Below are 25,524 nucleotides of genomic sequence, written 5' to 3' on the forward strand. Positions count from 1 at the left end.
TTGAAAATCAGTCCCTTTAATGCCTCTCAAGCATGGCAAAAAAATGGAGGCCCTCAGATTTCTATTCACTTAATTAGTTTTAAATATTTTTCACTTTGTGAATATGAAATAAGTTGAAATAGAAATACCTATTTTACCTGGCTTAAGTGGGACTGCTGATGTGACTGGAAGTCTCTGCTATTACAATGCAAGATAACCAAAGAGCTTTCTTCTCGGACAGTTAAAATGAGAATGCTGTTGGGAGTTTGCACCAGATTCTGATCTTTATTATTTGATATGAATCCAGAAATACTAGATTATCTTGGATCTAAAAAGGTATTAAAACAAATGAAACCAGAATTTGGTTTAAACTGCCTACCTTTTTTCAGAGGATGATAGGAAGGATGTTTTCTTGTTGTTTACCAGAATTCTCCATTGGCCAAAGGAAAGGATAAAAGACAAGCTATTTAATATTGCAGTTGTCTAGATAAAAATGTTTTTTACATTGTTGTGCGAGTTTTAAAGCTTGTATACCAAAGTATGTGGATTGTATTTTGAGCCTCAGCTTTAAAAACTGTACCTAATAGTTACATTATCCACTGTTATAAGTCAACATCACTCCTTTGAAATCAAAGGAAATATGTCAAATGAACCAGCTGAGAATCTAAATCAGATTTTTAATATTATTATTATTCCTGAAAGTATTTGAGTTGTTTATAGTGAAAAATTAATGAGATTAAGCAGTTGTTAATTCTTGATTTCAGTGAAATGAAATGAATGACTTTTATTTAGCTCTGATGATAGCTGTTAAAAATTAATAATATTTTAATTAATGTAATAGTATTACTATAGAATTGTTATTTACCTCAGGCAACCTTCGTGTTCCATGAAGCTACATAGCGAATAAATTATTTGAAGGTTTTTAAATTTCATGAACTCATTCTTAAACTTCTTAAAGAGTGTACACTTGGTTTTGTTTTTCAGAATCAACAGCACATAGAAGAGAGTCAAACAGGATGGGCAGGCGGAGTAGGTATTCTTGTTGTACTCTATTTTGGTTTAATGAAAAGCTACAACTTTCCGTGTCTTCAGAGCAGTGTTTTAAAACATGAAGTACCCTTCTGAGTCAGAAAATGCTACTGCCTTAAATCTATTGCATTGTAGGGTTGAGATTTTTAGCACTGCCTGTGTTAGGCATAGTAACTGCTTAATTGCTTTATTTTAAGAATCCTTCTCTTTGTCTCCTTTTGTATATCCTAGCCCAACTGACTAGGCATTCTACTGAAGGGTGGAAAGTCATGGAAAGAGATTGATTCATATGACAAAGTAATTCTTAGAAGCATCTTGGGGGTAAAGAATAGATATTAACATAAAATTCCTCTGGGGCAAAAAATGCAAATTCCATTGCTAAAATGCAATGTCCCTTCAGAACACAATTTTAATGCTAAGTGCTGCTCTTCTTCCCCTAGGGAGGAACCTTCAATGTAAGACACCCCTCTCACAGGGGTAGTTGATACTTGTCTGCAGTTACCTGTAAGCAAAAGAAATTTTCTGTACCTTATAACCTTTATCTAGGAAGAGACATAACTTTGGGAGCTTATACTAAAAACAAAGCTGCAGGAAATGGTAGGAGCTTGAGATCAGTATTTACAATGGTATATTCTAATGGCACATATATGTTACTACTTATGTTACTCCTCAGACAGGAAATATTACGAAGATTCAATATGGAAAACCTCACACTGCCTGCATGTCCTGCAGTGGACTTAACTGGGAGTTTCAATTTTCAGTACACTGCTCTTTGAGATGTGTTTTTATTTGAAGTGAAGATTACACATTTATATGGATAAGTCATTTTATTTGCTTCCTTTCTTTTTTGCCTCCTCTCTTGAGGTTGTGATGACAGGTTTTTATTAGAACTAGTGAAATTGCACACATGCATTAGCCTTTATGGGATTTCAAGGATTAGGAATATTAGAAGCAGGCTCCAGGACAATTTAGCTTGAGGTCACAGGTTCTTGTCCAGCTTGGGTTAGTATTATTCAAAAGTCATAATCACTCAGGATTATTATTAGCACTCATTTGGTGCTATGTTTGAAATGCTTGCAGGTCATTCTTCTTTGTGCATATTTGGAAAATAAAACTCACACTTGTGCTAAGTAGTCCTTGATTGACAATCCTAGTAAAGAGATGAAGGTTTGAAAGGAAGCAAAAGTTGTTCTTAAACATTTTTGGGACAGAATGGGGAACTTGGATATCCATTTACTCAGTGCTGTGTTTGTTCAGTGAATCAACCAAGCTCTGTGGTCCATAGGATTTTCAGTCTGGCACCATTCTCAAACRCTAGCTTTATTCAGAAACTTATTTATTAAAAATTACCATTACCTATTTTTAAATAACTAAAGAATGATCATTCAAAATATACAAGCGAATTATTCCACTTATATTAAGCAGAGAGCTTGTATTTGTGGGAGGCTTGAGGTACATGTATTATCATCTTAAAAAATCTGACATGACAGATTAGAAATTGTAATGTGCGCTGAGTGGAAGATTGTGCATCACAGATAAACAGGTGTCCAAAGTGATTTGTCCCATATGAACTGTTGAAATAGATTCTAGTTTTAATGTGTACTATAAGCTGCTGGACAGCTTGGACACTCTTATTTATGCTTCATCTACCATTTTTCTTTGTTTCAGTTCTTTGTTTCAACACCATATTTCACATCAGACAGTAGTTCATACTACAAAATTTTTAGTGATAAAAATGGTTATAAGCATATTCATTACATCAATGGCTCTGTGGTAAGTCAAACAGAATGGTCCACATTAATCTACTGTAAATTCCTGAAATAATTCTACTGTATTCAGTAACTTATATATCTTGCTTCACAGGAGAAAGCGATCCAAATTACAAGTGGAGAATGGGAGGCAATATACATTTTCAGAGTAACAAGTGATGCGATGTAAGTATTGTGCAGAAGAGAATGTGTTATCAGTGTTGTCAGTAAGAGCAACACTTAATCATTTGCACACATATCAGCCATTTGTCAACTCATCGAGTTATAACTAGCTATAATTTGTTTAGTTACTCAACACATCCACAGCAAAGTTGTATACAAATACAGTGCACAGGTTTGCAAACTTGGTTTTCTTATGGAAGAGCCTTTGTAAATTCCCCCCCCCCCTTTTTTTTTTATATTCAGTCATCCATCTTAGAGGCTCTTATCTAGAAAGTACTTAAGTTTAAGCTTGTGGTTAACTCTCATGCAATTAGCAATTCAATTTTATTTTGCTGAATTTTAGCCATGGTGTCTCATTCAGATTATTATATATAGAGATATAATTTACGTAATTTGAGTGAGTAGTTCATGAGAATTAAGATAGAACTCCTATTTATATATTGTTTATTTGTCATCTAGTCAGAATTTGAGCTAAGATTTATTGAGATGAAATGTTAATAAGCTTAACTTGCTCTTCCATCACATGCAGAAGTCTCAAAAAGTGCAAGTTAACTTCCAAGAAAGCTTTTCATTTTCATGCTGGTTCACAGGTCATCATTTTATGGATTATTTATTAACATGTAAATGAATTTACAGTTTCTATTCAAGCAATGAATTTGAAGGCTATCCAGGAAGAAGGAATATTTACAAGTAAGTGTTATCAATATTATCTGAATGATACTAATTTGATAGAAGATGGGTCTGGATTTGCCAGTAAAAGGATCTAGTTTGCCAATAAAAGGATTTTTAGTTTTGCCAGTTAAAGATCTTTAAAATGTTAATTTCACAACTTAATTTAACTAAACCTTGACATCAAATTATATCTGAGAATTGAGGAGAAATACCATCTAAGTATACTACTGGGAAAAAAAAAGAAAAAAGGAAAGCATTTATATTTAGAGGGAAGCATTTTGAGGTTAAGGTGCCTATGTTCTAGAATTTGAGGCAGACCAATCAGAAATTATTTATCGCAAAATAAATATTGTTTTATTTTATTTTCATCCTAGAATCAGTATTGGACAAAGACCTATCAGGAAACAATGCATTACTTGCAATCTAAGGAAAGAGAGATGCCAGTATTATACAGCAAGGTTCAGTGAACATTCTAAGTATTATGCCTTGATCTGTTATGGTATGTATGGCATAGGAACAAACATATAATCAGTTATTCTTTGAAATGTATATGAGGTATAGATAATACTGATTATCCCAGATAATGGCTAGATGAATCATGGAAAATTCATAATGTCCAGGAGGGATTCCAAGAAAGAAACTTCTCCATGTCCAAAAACTTGGGAAAATGTTTCTGAAAATGTAAAAACTTATTTTTTACTTTTTCAACAAAAATCTCCGGATTTTTAAAAATAAAAACAAATTTGTCAAAGTTGTTCATGGTAGAAAATTGATTTTTTAGCTGACTCGTCAAAGTCAGGCTCTTTCCTGAAGCTGCAAGAGTGAGATTTAAGAAACATACGCTTACATATGCTGATTTTCAGTGCAGATGATCAAAATCAGCTATGGAAAACTACTGCAACATGTTTTCCAGTTGAGATGATTAAAACCTGTGTCAGCCACAAAATGTTGGACAGTTACTACCTGAGAAAATTTTTAATAATGGAACAAAGAAGAACTTAATTTAGCAAGATGTTTTGAAAGACATTGAAAACACTTCTAACACAGAAGTATTAGATGAAGTCTTAGCTCTGCTGAAGTAAGTTAGATGATTTCAGTGATCTGAGGTTTCATCCATTATTGTAATCAAAGAACAATAACATCATAATCTAAAAAAGGAAAAAATCTGTCCAAGTTTTCCTTTTGCATACTTCATATAAAGTTTACTGTTCTGCTTCTGCATTGGATGATGAGCTGAACAGATCCTAAGAACCTCTGCTAAGCAGAGGAGCAAATGTAACAGAATAATAGCGCCTTTCAATCATTTGTGCACAGAATAGTCGGTAAGGTCATCACCATATGAAAGCCACTCACTTTCACAAATATGATATGACATATTCTCAGAAGACTGTATCACATTGTTAATTCTGCGTTCACCTTATGTAATCACATCTCAGGTATTAACCAGATGTCACTTCATCTCTAGGGAGGAAGAGTTTGTTGATAGATTTAAAGTTACTTCTGTTACGTTTGCTAAGCAACACCTGTATGTATACAAATCTATGTACACACAGTACCTGGTGCATTTTTTGTGGCAGGGACCAGTTGGTTATGCAGTAGAGAAGATTCAGATTTGTATAAGACTGTATTCAACTCTAAGCCCTTTAATAATTCTCAGTTACCAAAGTTAATGTGATATACCCTTTATCACCAAAGTCAGGCTTCAAATTATAAACAGCCTTCTTTTTATTCTTATGACAGGTCCTGGGATTCCTATTTCTACTCTTTTTGAGAACCATGGTGATAGAGGTACTGCAAATATCTTGCCTATTTCTGGACAATTGTTTTTCTCATTAATCTTCACTATGCAGATCCTCTAGTGCAATGTTTAGGATTACACTCAAGAAGCCTTTATTCTTGTTTGTGTATCAAAAAGAATTAATAAAATATCAAGCTTCTTTCTAGCTTTGTTAATTAGTACAATTCAAATATCAATGAACACATGGAGGGCAGTATTTTCATTATTGAGTCTGGCACTTTTGTAGCATCCTGATATTTTTCTTGTTTGCAAACTGTAGGTGCAGTGAACACTGGCAACTTCTTGTCTACCAAATACTGAGTAGAACTTTGTAGAACAAACTTTTGTGTTTTCAAAGCTATTCCTTTTCACATTTGGATGAACAAGACTGATTTTTTTTCTTGAACCAATCCTACCCCATGCAAGAGGTAATAGTATACTATTTACAGCTTGCAGTTAGACCTACAGTACTGTACTAATTAGAATTTGGACCAGTGACTTGCTCTTCAGCCATCAATAGAGAGGTCAGTGAAGAGCAGAAGATCATAAAAGTGAGAGACTCTGAGTCTCTTGCTGGAGTTCCCATTTTGTATGAAAAACCTTTTCTAAAGTAATTTGAATGTCTATTTTTTTACATTCCAAGTCCTCATTCTTTAAGTAGGCTGTTAGTGAGGACTGATTGGAACCAGGCCAAGCAGGAATTTGAACTGTTGTAGCCATTAAAATGTTAGTTACTCTGCAGTGAGTTCTCTTTCTGTCCCCCGTTTTTCCCTAAAAATGCTTCTTAAACTTTAAAAGCTCTCACTCTTGATATGTTATGAAAACAACATGGTCCTGTAAAAAGCTTCAGTGACTTGGCATTCCCCCTTCACTCCACAGTAATCAGCAGAAACCCACTGATACGTTCTAATGCCAGGGTCCTTACATAGCTCAGTTCAGCCCTTATCCACAATGCCCTATTGATGGAGGGTTGTCTCACAAGTAAATACAATTAAAAACATGAGGAAGACAAATGCATCAATATTATTAAAATAAACTAATCAGTGCTATTTTATGTAGAGGTCAATGAATTGCAACATAAGATTATTTGACTACAATAGAAGTTGGTACCTCTTAGTATTTAACCATTCAAAAATATTTGCAGATGGAAAAGTTTGCTCAGCATCTCTATTGCAATTGTACTAGGATCCCAGTCCTCAGGCTGGACTTCTGTTGTACTAAGTGCTATAAAAACACTGTGTTCTTCTGGTATTTCTTTTGCAGAGGGTTTAAATACAGCTAATGCATGGATCCTTTTGTATTTAATCCATTGTCATAAATCACTATTTTCCATGATTCATTATGACCTTGTGTATTAGGGGTTCCTATGATCTTCCTTATCAAAGTATGATTCACATGAAATGCTGAACTAAGTGCCTGATTATAAATACGCATTTCTTAACCGCTCTGTAGGAGAGAACAGTTTTACTATTGGTCCATCTTGTCTCACTCTGCTGTTGTGTTATTTTCAGGAATAAAAACACATTCATGCTCTTTGACCTTTTACATTACCTTTCATGTATTAAAATTCCTTAATTCTCTTGTTTCATAATCTCCCCTTTTGAGGTGCTAGAAGTATTTGTCTTGAACTGGACTGCAAGCTGTGAAAGAGTGGTATTGGATCCATTTCATTGAAGTTGGCAGATTTTTCATCACCCGTGAATTTTAGTAGGAGGCATGCAGTTTAATTGACATACACTGGTTTGGAAGCTCCCTCCACCATGCCTACAATTCATTTGTGGTAATGGGCAAGTTTCAGGAGATTTGAGGGGAAGGAGAGAAAGCTGTTCAGCTGAGTTTGGATGACTATCCAAAGCTAGAATGATCTTTCAGCCACAAAAATCTACTTGAATCTGCAAAACTTGTCAGGGTACTTTGAAAGAACAAATTCCCATGTTATAGTTCTAGCATTTCCTGAGAACAATCTAGCTCAAGACATGCTGAGAGAAGTACTTTGTGTATTTTTGCAGCATTTACAGAAACAGGCAGTGGTTTCCATTTAAAAAAAAAAAAAGGTAAACTAATGAAGAAAAATCTCCTGAAGTCCAAAAAAATTCTTTTTCATTTTGAAAGTGAAATTGAACATCACAGATTTCCATTATGTACAGTATTCTTTGACCATCCCTACTCATGGAAAAACATGTAAATAACCAAGTAATACACAGTGGTTTCATAACATATAGTTCTGCGCTCTATGCTGGAAATTCACTAAATTTTAAGTACTCATTTTAAAATGATATAACAGTAAATTGTGTCTCAAGCAATTAAAAGAAAAATTTTAAATACTTTCTAAAAAAAAAGAACAAATAAAGCTGTTGAGAGAAATAGAAATATGGATTGACAAGATGTCATTCATTAAGCTACAGTAATGGAAAGAGTTAAAAATTATGTTAGCTGTAAAGGAGCATACAGTATCTTGGCAGTATAAGTCAGGACAGCATGCATTAATCCATTACTAAGGACAATTACATGGTACATCTAGCATCTTCGTGGGAACGTGCTGTACATTGGTTGAGCAAGGATTTGCCACATCCCCTAATAAAGCTCAGTTTTCTGTGTTAGCCCAGAAGTAAGACATTCTTGAACATCTGTGGGCCTAACCACAGTGCCTAGGATTCTCAGAGGGTAAATTGATGCCATGGTAGGCAAGAGAGGAACTATCGGACTCTGTTTTGCGTGATGTGATGAGTTTTATGTTCCCTGGTTTCACCATATGACAAAACTGTCATAAACTCTCTACACGGGAAAGGAGTTTCCCCCTAACATCCAAAACTCTAACTCTTAGGCAATATGTGAAATGACTGGCATTGCAAAATGTACATCTTATAAAACCTGAAGAATCTACCTGCACTATTATATCAGTGCCTGGCTTTTATTTAGCTATATCATCAAGCCCAAGTAGAAGTTTTTGAGCTGGCTTCATTACTCTGCTTTTAAAGTTTCACAGATTTCCTTTCTGTTCTAATAACACAAAATAAAGGGATCTCAATTAACAAAGAGCAATTAACAATAAATTATTTGATAAAATGGGCATTTCTTTTATTTAGAGCTCAGAGTATTGGAAGACAATTGGGAATTGCAGTCTGCATTGCAAGAGATCAAACTGCCAAAAGAAGAAATTAATAAACTTGAAGTGGATGGTATAAGTAAGAATTACACACTTTTATTATACTTTTTATTTGCGTATCATTTGAATGTTTTACCTTCATTTTGTTACAGTCAGTAGGGTCTGTCTGTAGAACAAACTGTTGTCCTGGCAGACAAGGAATCAAAGCCTTGGTTCTGCTCTGTTTAACAATGAGCAATATATCTATGCTTCAGGTTATCCATCAATAAAATAGTAGTTAAAATACATCTCTGCTTCACAAATGCAAAAATTTTAAGAATTCATTAATACTTTTAGTAAAATGTTTAAATATCACATAAAAGCATTATAGTATGGCGATAATAAAAAGTGAAATGTAAATTGTTGTTCATATGTTGCACATTATATACACTTGTATACACTATTGTTTTCATTAATGGTTTTGCAAACAATAATCATAACATAACAATGAATCCGTGTAATGTTTCCAAAACTCATTTATCATGAACTTAACATTTGTGTTCCTAATGGCATTTTTGTAGACACCTGGAAAAATGAAAACCTAATATTATATGAAATAATATTTTATACGTATTTTAATTAAAATTTAATTTTAGTTTAATTTTAATTAAATTTAATTTAATTTAAAGATTAATTTAAAAATTTTTTTACTTTTACTGTTTAACTGTGAAGAACACTTTAACTGTTCTTCAACAGTTATATACGAAAAATTACTTAGTTCTGTGATTCACATTTTGTGCATCCTGTAGTTTGTACTGATTCATTTTCATATCCTATTATACCAAGCTATGTATTACACCGAACTATGGATCATGCTTGAAGGAATCATTTTAACCATTAACAATATAATTTTAATATATCTTTTCTAGCCCTGTGGTACAAAATGCTTCTACCCCCACAGTTTGATAGATCCAGGAAGTATCCTCTGCTTATCCAGGTGTATGTAAGACTTCCTTTCTTTCAACATTGTTGTTTTGTCAGAAAAATCATTTAGGGAAATCTGGGACATTTGCAACATTTTATCAAGCAAAAGCAAAACCAGTTGGTTCTGTTTTGTTTGTTTTTTTTAAATATTTCTGGAATAGAAACCCAACCCAATGGAAATCAATGAGGATTTTAATCTTAGTGTGGCAAGGATTAGTTCCTCAGAGAAATAAAAAGGATAAAAATATGTAAGCTATTGCTTAAAGTTCTTAGTTCTGCTGCTGCTTCTGTTTACCATGGTGCAGTCTGAAATGGTTGCTTTCAGCTATTTTAATATGGAAAATATAAAAGCCTCCTTCATTTTTAATAAAAAAAAAGTAAACCATGAAGACTAGTTTCTTTCATCAGATTTTCCTTCTAAAGAGGATCCTGCAAGGATCCTGTATCCTGCAAGGGAGAGGAATGTAACGTATTGCAGGCAGGAAAGGCAACAAAAATTGCAGTGGTACAAATAAATGAGAGGCAGAAAGAAGAGCCGAGTGGGTGTGATAAACTTATATTGTTCTTTATTAACCAGTGGTGATCCAAAGGTCCAAGAATGCTAAGTATGTTTGGCTGTTATTTAGAGGACAATATGACATCAGTTATATCCTTGAGATCAAATGTGTAATTTGCATTAGGCCATTCTCCTGAGGAGTAAATGCCTCTCTATATTGCTCAACTCTGTGGGGTGTGTTCTGCTCACAGCTACAACACATTTGATATTCCCTACTGAAACAAAGAAGGGCTGGTGAAGGCCACAAAGTGTAAGGAGACATACTGTTTTTTTCTGTTCTCTTTGTTACTGCTGACTACATGTGGAGGTCAAACACAGAAAATCAGAAAAGCACTAAACTCCAAAAAAGGCTGTAACACGTAATTTCTGTGTCCAAGGAATCAAGAAAAGAAAGAACTGAGACTTTGAGGCATGTCTCTTCCCAGGATTCCTGTTAGGATGGTTACTTGATGCAGAACCCCTTATTTTGAGCAAAAGCTAATAGTTTGCCTTAGCCCTAAGACAGTAAGGATTAAAATTGGATTTTAAATAGCAAAATCTCACAAATATATGAAAATGATAGTTGGACTGTTTCTATCTACTGAGCTCTCTGAATCACAGCCATATAGCAAAATACTTGTGGAGAAAGTGTAAGACGTGCCTATAGCCCTAGTCCATTTCCAGAAGATACTCCTTCAATATCTGAGTCATTTATATATCTGAGTTGAAATGTGTGAATTTTTCCATCAGGTATGGAGGACCCTGCAGTCAGAATGTAAAGGACACATTTAGCATTAGCTGGATAACCTATCTTGCAAGCAAAGAGGGAATTATTGTTGCTCTAGTGGATGGCAGAGGGACAGCTTATCAAGGTGACAAGATTTTGCATGCAGTATATCGAAGACTAGGAGTCTATGAAGTTGAGGACCAAATCTCAGCAGTGAAGTAAGTAGAGTATCTCCCCATATAATTGTTGTGTTTACATACATACAAGAAGTATTATGAAAAAAAATTAAATATACTTCTAAGCTTCTCTTCTGGCGAGCTGAGGTCTCTAGGAAGTGAGACAAGAAGTAAGACTTGCAGAAATTAAATACTACTGAGCTGCTTAATGTCGGTGTGGTTTTGTGTGGTGTACTAAGTCCACGTACTGCTAAATGATTTGGTCCACATTTGCACCTCATCACTTCCATTTTATAAGAGCATCATCAGTGGCTTCAATCCTAGGCCTAAAGACATATGAGTGTCACTGGTGAGAGGTAAGCTAATGTTTTACCCATTATTCTGAAGTTTTTCCTGTAGGCGAAACCTATTTCAGGGACTTTAGTGATCCGTAGTGATGGACTGTAGTGATTAGACAAAGGTCAAATGTGAAGTTTGTAACAGCTGAATCCCAACACTCACCTTCAAGAGGGTGATTAGTCGAAAACTTGCCTTCCATGCCATTTTAAAGTAGTTATAAACAACTAGATGTGTCCTCTGGTAGTTGTTCCATAACAGATACTGCTCTGCACCAAAACACTTGAGGTATTCCAAGGGAAAATAAGTGCCTAAGCAGAAGTTTTGAGAGGGGGTAAAAGTTGAGATTTTGTGAAGAAAGGCTGCTTGTTAAGCTTATAGGTGCAGTAGCACCATTAAAGTAAGTGTTTAAAGATGAAGTATTACCTTGAACCCCACAGAGATGGGTGCAAGGCAGGAGCTATGAATTTAGCCTGGGTTTTGGTCTTGAATTTGACCTGTCAGAGCATGGATAGATTTCTTGGTGTGACTAATAAGCAGGATTAGTAAATACCTTCTTTCCACCAGTAACAGACCTGGCTTTGAGTAGCATAGCTGGAAATAAGACCCAGCAGCCTAGGTTTCCACAGCTTTCTCTTTGTGTTTGAGAACACTGCCTGTGTCTACAAGTATGGTAGGATGGTATCTTTCCTCCTGCTTCTGCTTTGTGATTTTTCCATTTCCTCCTCAATAATATAAGCACACTGTTATCCTTTTCAGTGGTAAGTAAAACAGATTAAAATCTTGGCATGATATACAACTAAATGCAATCTATTTGATTTTCTTTCCTGAAACTTTTAGCCGCAACAGCATGTTTTAAAATATCACAAGAGAAATAAATGGCTTTTTATTACTCTGAATTGTCACTCAGACATAAAATGCCAGAGACGGAGAGAGCCTAAACTGATTGTGCAGTTGCAGAATCTGCTGAGGCAGGCTGTGAAGAAATGACCTCAGTCTTCACACTTCCCAATTTTCTGTCAGCACCTAGACTAAATTTTTATTCAGTAAGATGTATTACATTCCATCTTCCTGATCTAACACATGGTTTTATGATGCATGGTTTTTAGAGAGGATCTTATACTCTAGTGGAGAGTTCTTGGATATGCTTTAACTGTAGGAGGAACCCCACTAATTAAGGCAGCGATATAACATAGCTGAATCATTTTTTGGCTTTTCCGACTTTGTCCCACCCAGACAGTATCACATATTTTGTGTGTTTCCAGTCCCTTGTGCTTGCCCTAGCAAAAGCCAGCAGTTGCTGTTGTGTATGTTGGGATGTACCTGAAACTGTTTTCCGTATTTGTCACTCTTGAACCTATATTGTGTTTTTGCATTATCCCCTCTTCTCTATGTTGCTAATACAGCTCTGGAAGTACAGCCATCAGACCATGATGCAGGATTAATGCAGGAAACATTGTTTTTATAATCCTCTTTGACCTGTTTGACTATTGAGTGTATAAGTGAGGTACACCTTTCATCCATCATGACCTCACTATCTGGGAGAATTTGAAGATGTTCTCCTCATTATTATTTTTTATTATAGTAGCTGTATGTGCACTACACTTTTCACGCACATAAAAAAGAAAGTTCATTGCTCCAGGGCATTTCAAGTCTCAGAGGTTGATGCTGTGCCTCTAGAGATGCAGAGTATCAACTCTACACTGTAGATATATCAACATGACTGTAAGATGAGTATGCTGAGCATCTTGCAGGTTGAAGTCTGAGGTCTGATAATCCAGCACCTTTGGTGTTAGAAGGATGAAAATGGTAATAGCCTATGGAGATGTAGAGCTATGGAAAATGACGTGGTTATTAGCAGGAGTGCACTTTTTAAGCTCTTTTCTCGGTGTGAGTGTATATCTGTACATATGTATATGCACATGTACAAAACTTAAGTATAATACATGATGTTTAATTTAGAGAGACAGTGTGGGCTAACTGTCTAGGTGAATATTATGTATAAGACAAAAGAACTTTTTTGCCAGGAAGCCAGTTGGGCAGAATCCGCATCCACTGGAAAAAAATATATATATATTGAAAGTGTAAATTTAACCATTTTGCATTCTTTCAAGAAAAATTCTTCCCTTTCCTCTGAAAAACATATTAGTTCATTAATTCATGCTTTGGAGAAATCAGACATGCTATTTTGAGTGTTAGTTTGCCTAAATTGATATGTTTAGAAAAAAATGAAAGAAAAATTACATTTTGCTAATTGGTTATAGTATTAACAATCTTATTATGCAATAATGCATTTATTACTGTGATTTTCTTTTCCACAGGAAATTTATAGAAATGGGTTTTATTGATGAGAAAAGAATCGCAATATGGGGTTGGGTAAGTGGGTTGATCTTTTCTGTGTTTATTTTTAAATAATCCTGCAATACAGTTTTATTAATTCTTCTGTATTCTGTCCTAAGCTTTATAAAGCTTCTTCTCCCAGTGTTTGTGATATTGCCAAAGGGGTAGTTCCTGTTGGTTCTTATATAAGCAGAATTGAAACTGTCCATAGTGAACTTTGTTATAAACCTGAAAAGGGACCTTTGGCAGCTCAAGAGGGAGTTTTGAATAGCTAATGTCTAATACACTGTTTGGAGTTGAAGCTAAGCAAAATTGAGATGTCCTAATTGTCTTTACTTTTAACTTGGGGACTTACTGGCATGGTGTCAAAATTCAAGTATTGGGATCTTTTCTGATCTGAGATTAAAATAATGAGAAAAATGCTATGAAAACTCTCTTTAGAAAATGTGATCCTTGTGTTATTCTGGATCACCATATCCTTGTCTGGCCTTGAAATGGTCTGTAGGGATGATTGGTGGTTTCAGGAGTGTACAACACTGGCAATTCCTCAAAGTGGAAAATTTGGAGAGTATGAGAATCATCCCAAATAATTAGCCAATCTGTTTTTCAGCTTTGAATTTTCTTGTGCTTTCTTTTGTCACACTCCCAGAACCTTTTATAGCCAGATGTATTGTAAGTCTTTATTATTAAATGGCCAGATTCTATAAGCCAAGAAGGCTCACTGAGAATATAGTAGCATATTTCAGGGGCAAATTTTTAGGAAAGAACTGCATCCTAACAGGAGAAAAAGAAATTAGTGAAATAGTTGTTTTTTTCCCATGCTGTCAGTTTTAGTCTTCGAAGTAGGATCATTGATGGAAATGAGGTGTAGACCTGGTAGTGGTGTTTATGGAAGAGCTGAAGACAACTTCAGTGGTAGCACAAATGCCACAAATCCTAAGAGATTTTTAAGGTGTTCAGGCCATATGACTCAACTGCTCATGTTCATGATGAATGGTTGAATCAAGAATGTATAGACAATGTTGGAGTCCTAGTCCCTAGCCTGCTTCAGCATCTTCAGCACAGCACAGAATTACATTATTCAGGAGAGCAAGCTTAAGCCATAAGCAACATCAGAGGGTCTCATGGATTAGGGGCACTACTACAAGGAAGGCTAATGGGGTTTGGAGGCCCGACCTGTATTAACCACCCCATCTTCTTACTCTCCCAGAATATCAATATCTATTATCCAGCAATCACAGGAAGCTGTAACTAGAAAAGCTTACAGAATAAACTGGGATGTTAGCCACTGATTAACACTTTCCAGTATTTTGCTGTTTACGTATGTTTGTTTTTCTGATTATCATATATATGTTCATTTTTCTATGATTATCCTTCAGAAGGACCTTCCCTTTCATTCTCTTTAATTTCTGTCTTTGCCAGGAGAATTATTCTGGTCTGTCACTCTTTGTTTACTTTCTTTTTTTGGTTTTTGTTTGTTTTTGTTTGTTTGTTTGTTTTCCTTGGCCCAGTTTCATTGTAAAAGGCTTGCCCAGAAACAAATTACAGGGTGGATCTTGTAAGATTCAGTTTAACTGTAACTATAGGAGTTGCCTGATCTTAGATAGCACATGAACAGGGTTGCTAAAATCCTTCTATGAGGTTTCTACCAACTAATATTTAAATTACTTTGGTCAGACACTGCTWTTAACAACAGGATAAAATGGGATGCCATATGGTGAAATGAAGTGACACAGACACTTACAAGTGGGTAATTTTAAAGTGACATTAAGTATGCTAGGACACATGAAAATCTTTTATTTTTTTTAATCGCATCATATTTTATTTAACAACTGTGTTTCAAGAACCAATTAAGAGATTTCACAGATCTAAAGTATTGTATCCCAATAGTGGATATATTATTCAAATAATGGCACTATTGCCAAACCTGTCAATCTTTTTTTTTTTTTTTTTTTTTGAGGGGATATTGTATTTTCCATGTATTATACCATTTCCTGGTCCAGAACCTTTGAATGGAGTTGGAAGCGGTCTCCTTATTTATAGCCTGCATTTTGGCAGGTATCCCTGAATTGTGTTGCTCATCGTAGTTTCAGATTGACCAAACTCTTCTGGGTGGCAAAAGCCTTTAAGTGATCACTAAAATAATTCGGGCTTTGAATGCCACCTCTCTGCCTGTTACAGCACATACTCTATCTGCCTGATACTAATCCTTTACTTTTTAGCCTTGTACACTGATTTTTGATGTGTCCACCAAATGAGCTGCAAAATTGTGTGAGGTATTAATTGTTTCCATATGCATACCCCTCACTGTCATTTCAAGATGGAATGTTATTTTAGAGGAGGGAAGGACTGACTTGCACAAAAAATGATTTAATCATTTACATTTATTTCCCTTAATCTTTCATATGCCTTTGATGAGGTTGATAATCTTCAGAATTTTGTAGGAGCCCCCAAGCTTTTATCCCTCCCTCCATTCCAGAATAAACAGGAACCCATTATTTCCCCAAGGCCTTTATACAAGTGTGTTCCAAACCCAGTTCCACACCCCATGGACAGGCAAACCAAATGCTTTTTATTTACAGTATATTCCTTTCTTAGCTGCTAGCCCCACACAGTTACACAGATCTGTGCTGCTATCCAGGCTTACTCATTCTTTTGCCTAACTTCCAGCTATGAACTCATTATTCCTTGCTAGGTCCCAGTTGGAGGCTAGGCCAGAAAACAAAAGGGAACAGTGGCAGATGGTAAGGAGGAATTGCTCCAATTTGAAGTTCTCAAGTAGCTGAGCCTGTTAGTACTGAGGATGGGATTGGTTCAACATACCAATCACTGGAAAAAGCTAGGTAGGTTGTTAAGGGAGGGAAAAGCTAGAAGTAGCACACTCATCCCAGGATGAGAGGCAGTAGACACAAGTTACCCCAAGGGAAATTCTGATTTGGTATTAGGCAAATTTTTTTTTAAATGACAGCGGTCAACAATGGTAGAGGTTTCCTCGAGAGGCTGTGGAATGTAGATGTGACCCTGGTTGACCTCATTTAAATTTGAAGTTAACCCTGCTTTGAGATGGAGTTTGTGCTAGATTACTTTGGAGGACCCTGCCAACTTAAATTTTTCTATGATTCTAAGTGGTAATAGAGCAGAATCCTGGGTAAGCATTGAAGAAATAGCAGGAAGATATGACATGATTCAATAAAACTGTCTAATCATCTCTTTCTCACAAAAAAAATAAGATTCATCTGAAGCCAAAAGAACAAACAGAATCTTTGTTTGCTTCGCCCTCTTTGCATTCAAAGCAGTGTTTACTTTGGAAGTAATTTATATGAGTTTATTTCAGAAAACAAAATGATACTTCACCAAAAATTTTAAGTTGTCTGTGATTTCTTCCTAGTCCTATGGTGGATACGTAACTTCTCTGGCACTTGGATCTGGCAGTGGAGTATTTAAATGTGGAATGGCTGTGGCTCCTGTCTCCAGCTGGGAATATTACGGTATGGAAACTTGTTATGAATATTGACTTGGAAAGAAGGATGAAGCATATAATGACTTTCTAAATTAAATCATTGCAAGAGCTTGGCAATATGAAACTTTAAAGACATTGCCATTACCTCAACCTAAAACTCTGCAGACCTTAAGTTTAATGCTTTCCTTGCTGAAAATAACTGACTGTAACTTGCAGTTTGGAACAAATTTTGTCACTTAGAAGGTGTACCAGGATAATTCCATATGCACATCTGTAACAGTAAGTCTGTAAAGCCCTCTTCATAAACCACTTTACTCAGGAGTGATGTCCCTGAAAATTCTTGTTAAAACTTTATCACTGAATTCAGGAACAGTTTTTTCTACCTGTAGTGGAATCACAGTGCACATCAACTCCAGTTACGGCAAATGATCTCTGTCAGGAATCAGTATTTCTGATGATTACAAAGTTATTTCCCAAAAGCAGAGGAAAAGAGAGGAAATCAATTGTGTCTGATATCAGGTATTTTTTATTATATTTTTCCTAAATACATCCCTTTAGACTTTTCTGAGCCACATCTCCTGCCTTGTGTTACAAGACATATATTTTATATATGTGCAGTGACTTAGGCTCCAAACTGTTTTGAGGGGACAACACTGGGAGTATACTCCCAGAGCCTTGTTGTGTGAATAAAGTAAGCACATATTCATACTTACTTACAGACTTGTTAAGCTCTTGGCATGGTGTAAAGGAACGTTAGTGTAAAAAAGAATCATGACATGTATGTTTTTCATGAGCAAAATGTAGCACTTCGAACACATTTACTTAGCATATGGTTGTTTGCTAAGAAGTCTTGGTTATGAGAAAATTTTTTGGTTAAATGGGAAAGATTCCTTCCCTGATTGCTAGCACAGACATTCCTTGTATTTGCGGTGTTTTGCAAACAAAAAGGAAAACATTTGATACAGGAAGCATAGTCTTTGTGTTTTCACATAAATCTTGGCATCAAGATCTTTTGTAGACATTTTCACTCATGATCACAAAATTATTTCCAGAATGCAGGCAAATAGAACAGTTTTTGCAAAAGTCCTTCAATAAAAGAAGAGTTATAAACATTTCAAGAATTCAGTGAAGTTTTTGGGTAAGAGTAGGTCAGACCCTCACCACCACAATCTTTACTTTAGGTGAATTTTCAGGAGGGAGTTAAAAAAATCATGCTAAAAACACATTGTAAAATCCAGAGAGCCAGAGGTACCTCCCCTAAGGAAGGAAGGAAGCAGAAGGAAGTCATGAGTCATGAGTTCTGGCAAACAGATCGTGTTAACATTAAGGTGAACTGTGTTAGGGCAAAATAACAGGATGCTACATATTTGAGTCTCCAGGCAGTGTATGTTATAGGATGTACTGGCCCCTAGAGCTTCAAAGCTCTGTTCCACCCTCTTTTAGATGCACAGAATAGAATCTGGACCATAATCTTTTCTCTAAAGTCCTCCCACTAGCCTTCGTTTTCTGTCAGAATTGATATATCAGCTGAACAATTATAAGATGGCAAGGGAAATAGCATTCAGGGACAATGTATAGTTAAAAGCATTAAATGTGTGACTTTTAATAAAATTCTCAATTTATCTCCTTTTTCTTCCTCAGTAATTGACAAGCTAAATTTTCCACTTCATCATTCTAATGCAATTCCGCTGACCTCGGTGGACTTGTTGTAGTCATACTGGTAGAAGAGAGCAGAGAATTTGGCTCAGAATATTGTAGAAATGCCAGCCATTCAGAAAAAGTCTATTTCATCGAAAACTTAAGCCCAATATGGTTGTTTGACACTGTGTTGACAACAGATATTGCACATTTTCTGTTTTCATTGAACCATAAAGTATTTTGATAAACGATAGGCTACTTAGAATCTTTGTACTTAGATAGTTTATTGCAAATTACCTTCAGGAACTGTAATTGGCTGATCTGAGAGACATAGTACGCATCTTTAGTGCTCAGTGGTAACATATGTGAAGGATATGTAATAAAACATGGGAACTTGAGTATACTGAGTCATTTTTCTTCCTTGGAAGAATTCTCATTTCTACTTTTTAACAAAATTATTCCAATGTAGTGTATCATACTGGACACTAGGTGAACAATCTCAATTCCTTATTGATTACATTGGCCACTGCCTCTTTTATGATAGGGAAAGATGATGACTCTTCTTGGTCAGAAAGCCCCTACTCTAATAGTTAAATAATTCTCATACTGCTGCAGCTCGACTGCTCAATATGTGCCAGTTTTTCTTTCTAGGAAAGATCATAAAGAAAGTAACATTCTTGTATTTTTGTAATTGCTATTAGTTAAATTACAAATACTCAGCTCAAAGATGGCTGTTCCTTATGATTTCTTGGTGATAGATACGGTTCAGGTATGCACACTCATTCATTTCTTCACATCTATTAACAGTCTGTGTTACTGTTAGACAAAGGAACTGAACAGAGTCCAGAGCAGCAACTGCACTGCTTTTCCTATGCAGGCCTATATCGTCTCTTGCTCCACCACTATTGCTGCATGCTGTTGTTGAATAGGAAGAGGAATACACACACACACACACACACACACACACACACATTTTTACTGTACATTCTCATACACATCCCAGGCTGGAATTTTGCTCTGCTTCTCTTTTTAAGGTGTCAGCCATAATCTGGGTCATCTTTCCATCACGCACCTTTTACTGGGTCATACAACTAACTTCTAGAATTCAACTCAGTAGTATAAAATAATATCAGTTAATTATCTTAATCCACAAAACCCTATGTTGGTTCTGCAGATGAGTATCAAACCACTGTTTATGCAAAAAACAGCTAAAGCATCAGAAGTTTTATTAATTAATCTTCATGGTTGATTTTTTTAAACATGTTTAGGTTTTGGTGTATTATGAGGAAACCAAGCACAACAGATATAGTTAAACAACCTTTTATTTGCTATGTGTCACTGGGGAGGCATGCTGTTAACTATGTACGGTATGCAAAAGTATCTATGCATACTCTGTCTACAACTTTTTTTTTCTTTAATATTGCAGCATCTATCTACACAGAGCGATTTATGGGTCTTCCAGTAGAGTCGGATAATCTTGAGCACTACAGGGTGAGAATTCTCTTTTTGTGTATATTTGCCTTAAACCTGAATCACACTTCCATGGATGAGCAGAACAGTAAAGAAAGAAAATGACCTGCCAGCTCGCATAGTGGCAGCCCTGTAGCAGCTGAAGCTACTACTGTGAAATTCCTATCTCCATAGTTACTTGTGTTTTTGTATTTATCAATCCTAAATATGCTAAATTGAAGGATCCTTTTTTTCTTACTTGGACAAGTCTGACAGTTCTGCCAATGCAAACCATTAGCCTAGGAAAGAACTCATGTGAAAGAAGTTAAAATGTTGATGTTTATTAGGTTTTGGTTGGTATTGTTAGCTATGGTATGCAAGCTGCTTCATGCTAGTTTAACTGTCTGATAATATCATAAGCATACTAAACAGTCAGAACACCTTCCCCTACCTGGAAACGGTTGCCTTACTGCTTTACTTCACATTAATAGGAAATCTATAGCTTCCTCTAGCAGCACACACACCAATTCTCAATACAGAGAGGCCTAAATGAAAGCCCAGATAAGTCAGCTGAAAGACTAAGTTTTTGGATTATGTTCTAAGTACCTATTCCTCATCCCAACCCAAATTACAGAAATGCTCGATGCCAAACTGCCCGGGCAGAGCTGTCTGGGCAGTCAGGAATTAGAGTATTTAGGGAATGACGTGTAGTGGGAACTGTGCTTTTTATGAACTAACCCTTAGAAAAGGCACCAAATATATATGGCTTCTGTTATGATCTTAGACAGATATGAAGTCACTGCTATAATTATTATGCCTGTCCAACTGTTTGATTATTTTTACACTAGGTAATGAAAGCCTTTCAGYTCCATGACTGAGTGGTTTAAATTGAAGCTGCTGAACTGTTCATTTTTCCTCTCAACAGAATTCAACTGTGATGGCAAGAGCAAAGAATTTCCAAAACGTGGAGTATCTTCTCATCCATGGAACAGCAGATGGTGAGGTTTGCAAATGGCAGTACAAATACAGAGCCAGAATCACTTTGTTTGAAAAACATTAAGCATCTTTCTGTGCCTTTGATTAGGGTCAGTACTTAGATCTTTGGTACATTTCCATATGACATATTACAAGATGCTTACTCATTCTTAGCAATGTCAACTGTATCACTTGATAATTGGTGGACACAACTTAATGCACTATAAATTTATGCTGCGTGGTATTTACATGTTTCAACAGCCCATCCCTTTTTTTCCTTTTCCAGATAACGTACATTTTCAGAACTCAGCACAAATCGCAAAAGCTCTGGTAAATGCACAGGTGGATTTCCAGGCAATGGTAAATAACAGACTATTTTCCTTTTTGAACAGTGGCTTATGACTTTATTAACAAGCTCATCTGACATTTGGCAATGTTTTTAAGAACCCAGTCTAACTGAACAAGCTTTAAAATGTGGCAATTGCTAGTGCATTTGTTACTCTTCATAGAAAATTTCTTGGTCAAAGGGTTTGTTCTGCTCTTTTTTTTCCCTTCTGCCCCTTCGGATAGTAATAGGATTTCTCTCTTGTGAAGGATAACTTAGAGACTTTTAAAATGATCCAGGGAGAAGAATGAGAATCTATCCTCCTGAAAGTTGCTGATATATAGTAAAAGAGAGGTAGATGGAAGAGCTGGCTTCTGGGATCAAAACTGTCCCTGGTTCTGATGGATTCTATCTTGGACTGGATATGCCTGTCACAGGGAGGAGGTGGAACACAGGGAAAAAGCACATGAGGTATCCAAGTTTTTTCTCATCCAGGATGAGAAAAAAAATTATTTGCAAAACTCAGTTGGGGTAGTAGGTGCAGGCAAACAGAAAAACAAATAGACAAGAGGTTAGAGGACATAAATGAAGAATGAACAGCCGAAAAGTAGTACTGAATATATGCCAGCCCCGCCTTCTGCACCTTCTGTCTTGGGGTTTATGACCTAAGTRTCTGCCTACTATCAGATGCACTGGCCTTCTGTCTCAGACTGCTCTCCCAGGTCCATAAACTCCCTAAAAAGTGATCACAGAGGGATCCCCCTGTACTTGCAGTTTGTAGACCCTTTAGTGAATTCCACATTTTCTGCATTTTTCACTCATACATGGCAAATGTAGATTGCTTCTCAAGTATCTGGAATATTGGATGCAACGTAGTCATTCTTGTTCAGTTACAGGGAAATCTGAGTAGCGTAGGTTCAGAGAAGAGTTAGAAGGATAATCTGGGAATGTCATTGATCAGAGCACTTACTTTATGAGAGCAGAATGTTTTTAGTACAGTAAAATAACATCTGAAAAAAATATGGCATTTCTGCCTATAAGTGCATTGGAGGACAAATATTGACAGAAATGCTATTGAAGCTAAAAGACAGTGTTGGCACAAGAACAAATGGATATAAAGTGTTCACAAAAATTAGAAGGTTGTTCTGTTAGAACAGTTAGATTTTGGAACCTGCAGAATAGTGGGGAGGAGGGCAAAAACGTACCTGCTTTTGAGCTTCAGGTTTATGCCTTCAGTATGAAGGGATCAGACTCTGCAACCCGAAGGTGTCTTGTTACTCCTTGAATGAGAAGACAGAAGGATTTTTTGCTTTTTTTATCCTGTTTCTAATGGTGTGGAAAGTGGAAATATCTCCAGTGCCAAACTGTCTTCCACATAACAGTTGTAGCTAGGAGGTTCAAGTGATAGCTGCTATTTCCAAGATCTAGCATAATCCATATCTATATCTCATTTGCAATACGCCGTTCACAATGCTTGTGGCCCTGCCGTAATGTGGAATGTTTCTAATAGAATTCCACAACATTTAGGTAGAGGCTTACTACTGAGAGGCCAATATTCCTAGCCAAGTCCGTGACCCCTATTGCCAAGGCCGGCCGCATACGTCAGGGACATTTTATCCCCTAGGGCATCCCAGAGCTCTTTTGCCTGACTTTATAAAACTGACTCATCAGTACAGAGGGAGTAATGCTCTTAGATTACAGAAGGTTTAGAAACTTTGTTCAGCGAGAATATGACTATAATGGAAACTGATGTGCTTTCTTGAGGCATCCACTTTCTTCTCTATGGTAATAAATAAACTCTGGAATTGTTTAATTATTACAGAATTGAAAAGATAAAGTAGGCTTCTTTTTTTTTTTTTCCTTTTTCAGTGGTATACTGACCAGAACCATGGAATTCCAGGCCTTTCAAGCAAACATCTCTACACGCATATGACCCACTTCCTCAAACAATGTTTTTCTTTGTCAGAATGAGTAGGCTCTAAGGTGACATAGGCAAGGTGTCTGATTCATTTCTGGGAGAATGCAGTGATAACTGTTCCCAGGCTGTATAGTTTTCAGGTGAATTAATAACAGGAACTATAAAGTTTTAAACTTGATGTTTACATCATTTTTGATATTGTATATTAGCAGATGTTATGCTAATACATGTTTTGGCACATTTAGCACCTGTTTGATAGAAAAAATAAAATCAGAATGTAAAACGCCATGTGCATTTATTGTCATCTTGCTTAAACTTACATTCTGTATTGCAAAGATAGGTGGTCCATTGAGAAGGCATACTGCCAAGTGAATATGCTTGGGTTTGTTAACCGGAACTGCAAAATGGGCAAGGACCAAGAAAGTAGTGCAAGTACCTAATTAGCATGCTAACAACAACCAGTTTTTCAAAATGTGTTTTTATTTCCAATTTCTTGGAAAGAATCCAAGTAGAGATAGGAACACACAATATTTGAAGCTGAAGTTTGGATAATTATCCAGAGTATTGAATGCTGTGTTCAAATTTTGTTCGTCCCTTATTTGAAACCCTGATTCTGCAAAACTCTGTGTTCAGGTTTAAATATAGAAGCAGGACATTCACCACAGGTGTTTTATCTCAGTATTCTTTCTGCCTATATTAAGAATTTGTGAGCCATTATTAGTCTCTTTTTAATCTGTAATTGTCACCTCAGCACTTCAAATTGAATCTCAATGTCATTCATCCCATGTAGGGAAGGAAGGGATTAAAGGATCATGCAAGCTTTCTTTGCTTTGTTTCTAGTGAAACTATTTTAGGGAGTCTTTTAAGAAAGCTAAAGGCTAATAATTACTGGCATACATATATTCATTTGATTAGTAATTAAATCAGTCCTGTCATAATGTAAGAATATGAACAAGATAATTGGCAAGAGACCCATTGTAGATGAGATGATTCTCTGGTCATGTGTTTAGAAAATACTGAGTTACTCTACTGCATTAGAACTGTGCTCTATCTAAGGCAGTATCTCATCTCTGCTATTAGCCAGTGAAAGTACAAAATAACCTGAAAAAGACAGTGGAGTTACCCTCCCATAAGAAAGCTGCTTCCTGACTCACAGTCAGAGATTGGTTGCTGCTTCTCTGTGGAAAAACAAAGGGATTTCATTTGACCCTCTTGATAAAACATAGGGTTTAGCCAAAAGCATTAAAATGTGGAAGTGACTTGCTATGTAACAACTTCCTTCGTTTTGTTAATGGCAATATCAAATCTGATTTTCTGAACATGAGAACATTCCTCAGACACATCTTTATGTAAATGTAGTTGCCAAGCTGTTTGTAATGGTTAAATTATACTTTGATGGGAACTCTTCAGAAAATATTCAATTAGTTCAGGTTTTTTTGGAAACGCTGCCAATTTTGTGACGTTAATGAGCTTTTTGTTGGTAATGTAATTAAAATTCAACTGCTATAATGGTTAAAGGAAAAAATGATAGCTCTAAGAAAGTTAACATTAAAATAAGCAAATATAACATGAAGTAGGGCTAATTAGATCCTGATTATATGGTCCTCTGTGCATTTGCTGCAAACAACAGTGGTCTCAGTAATATGGTGATTTTACAAATAAGGAATACAATTCAGTTGAAATTATTGAGATTTAATTCTGTTTGTTATACTGATACAATGCCACAGAAACCACTGCAGAACTGAGGTGCAAGAGTGAAAAATCCAGCTCTTATACCAAATGTTTAAAGGTTTCAGACCTTTGTGAATACGTTGATGGGTACCTAGAGCAATTTTCAAAATGTACAGTAGCAGTCTCTCATTAATGTCAATAAATTAGGTGCTCTTTAGGTTAATTCTGTTTGAAAACAAAGAGAACTTCTGCACCTTTAAATTTCTGCACCTTTGTTTTTATTTATGCTTTTGAAAAGCCTATAAGCTCTGGAAATTTGAACAGATACGTTGGCCCTTCAYGGATTCTATAAGTAATAAAGTGATGCAGTGAGTTGTTCACACCCTGCCCACAGGTCTGTTGCCAGAAGCATCTGGAAGTATTTGGGGTAATGGACATTTCTGGAAAATGTGTCAAATAAAATAATGGAAGATACCTCTTTTCCAGGGAATGCATTAGTTTTATTTCATCATTAATC

The 25,524-nt window shown here is 35.9% G+C and overlaps 1 protein-coding gene across 4 annotated transcripts in view; it reads left to right on the top strand.

Moving 5' to 3' along the window:
* The window catches only part of FAP (fibroblast activation protein alpha), a 44,768-nt gene extending 20,497 nt beyond the window's left edge, over nt 1-24,271 (top strand). For 2 of the 4 annotated variants that reach the window (XM_026078090.1, XM_026078091.1), the window contains exons 13-27: nt 964-1,008; nt 2,677-2,781; nt 2,872-2,942; nt 3,576-3,629; nt 3,986-4,110; nt 5,352-5,399; nt 8,475-8,573; nt 9,403-9,472; nt 10,743-10,937; nt 13,553-13,607; nt 16,960-17,059; nt 20,096-20,160; nt 21,044-21,116; nt 21,380-21,453; nt 23,288-24,271. In XM_026078090.1, the coding sequence (XP_025933875.1) occupies nt 964-1,008; nt 2,677-2,781; nt 2,872-2,942; nt 3,576-3,629; nt 3,986-4,110; nt 5,352-5,399; nt 8,475-8,573; nt 9,403-9,472; nt 10,743-10,937; nt 13,553-13,607; nt 16,960-17,059; nt 20,096-20,160; nt 21,044-21,116; nt 21,380-21,453; nt 23,288-23,389 (1,281 nt within the window). In that variant the 3' untranslated portion in view covers nt 23,390-24,271. Of the gene's footprint in view, nt 1-963; nt 1,009-2,676; nt 2,782-2,871; nt 2,943-3,575; nt 3,630-3,985; nt 4,111-5,351; nt 5,400-8,474; nt 8,574-9,402; nt 9,473-10,742; nt 10,938-13,552; nt 13,608-16,959; nt 17,060-20,095; nt 20,161-20,966; nt 21,117-21,379; nt 21,454-23,287 lie in introns of those variants that run through there. The other 2 variants (XM_026078092.1, XM_026078093.1) reach the window with 2 other exon arrangements.
* Nucleotides 24,272-25,524: the final 1,253 nt, after the last annotated feature.

Source organism: Apteryx rowi, unplaced genomic scaffold (genome assembly GCF_003343035.1).
Source record: "Apteryx rowi isolate R43461 unplaced genomic scaffold, aptRow1 scaffold_47, whole genome shotgun sequence".
Lineage (NCBI taxonomy): Eukaryota > Metazoa > Chordata > Aves > Apterygiformes > Apterygidae > Apteryx > Apteryx rowi.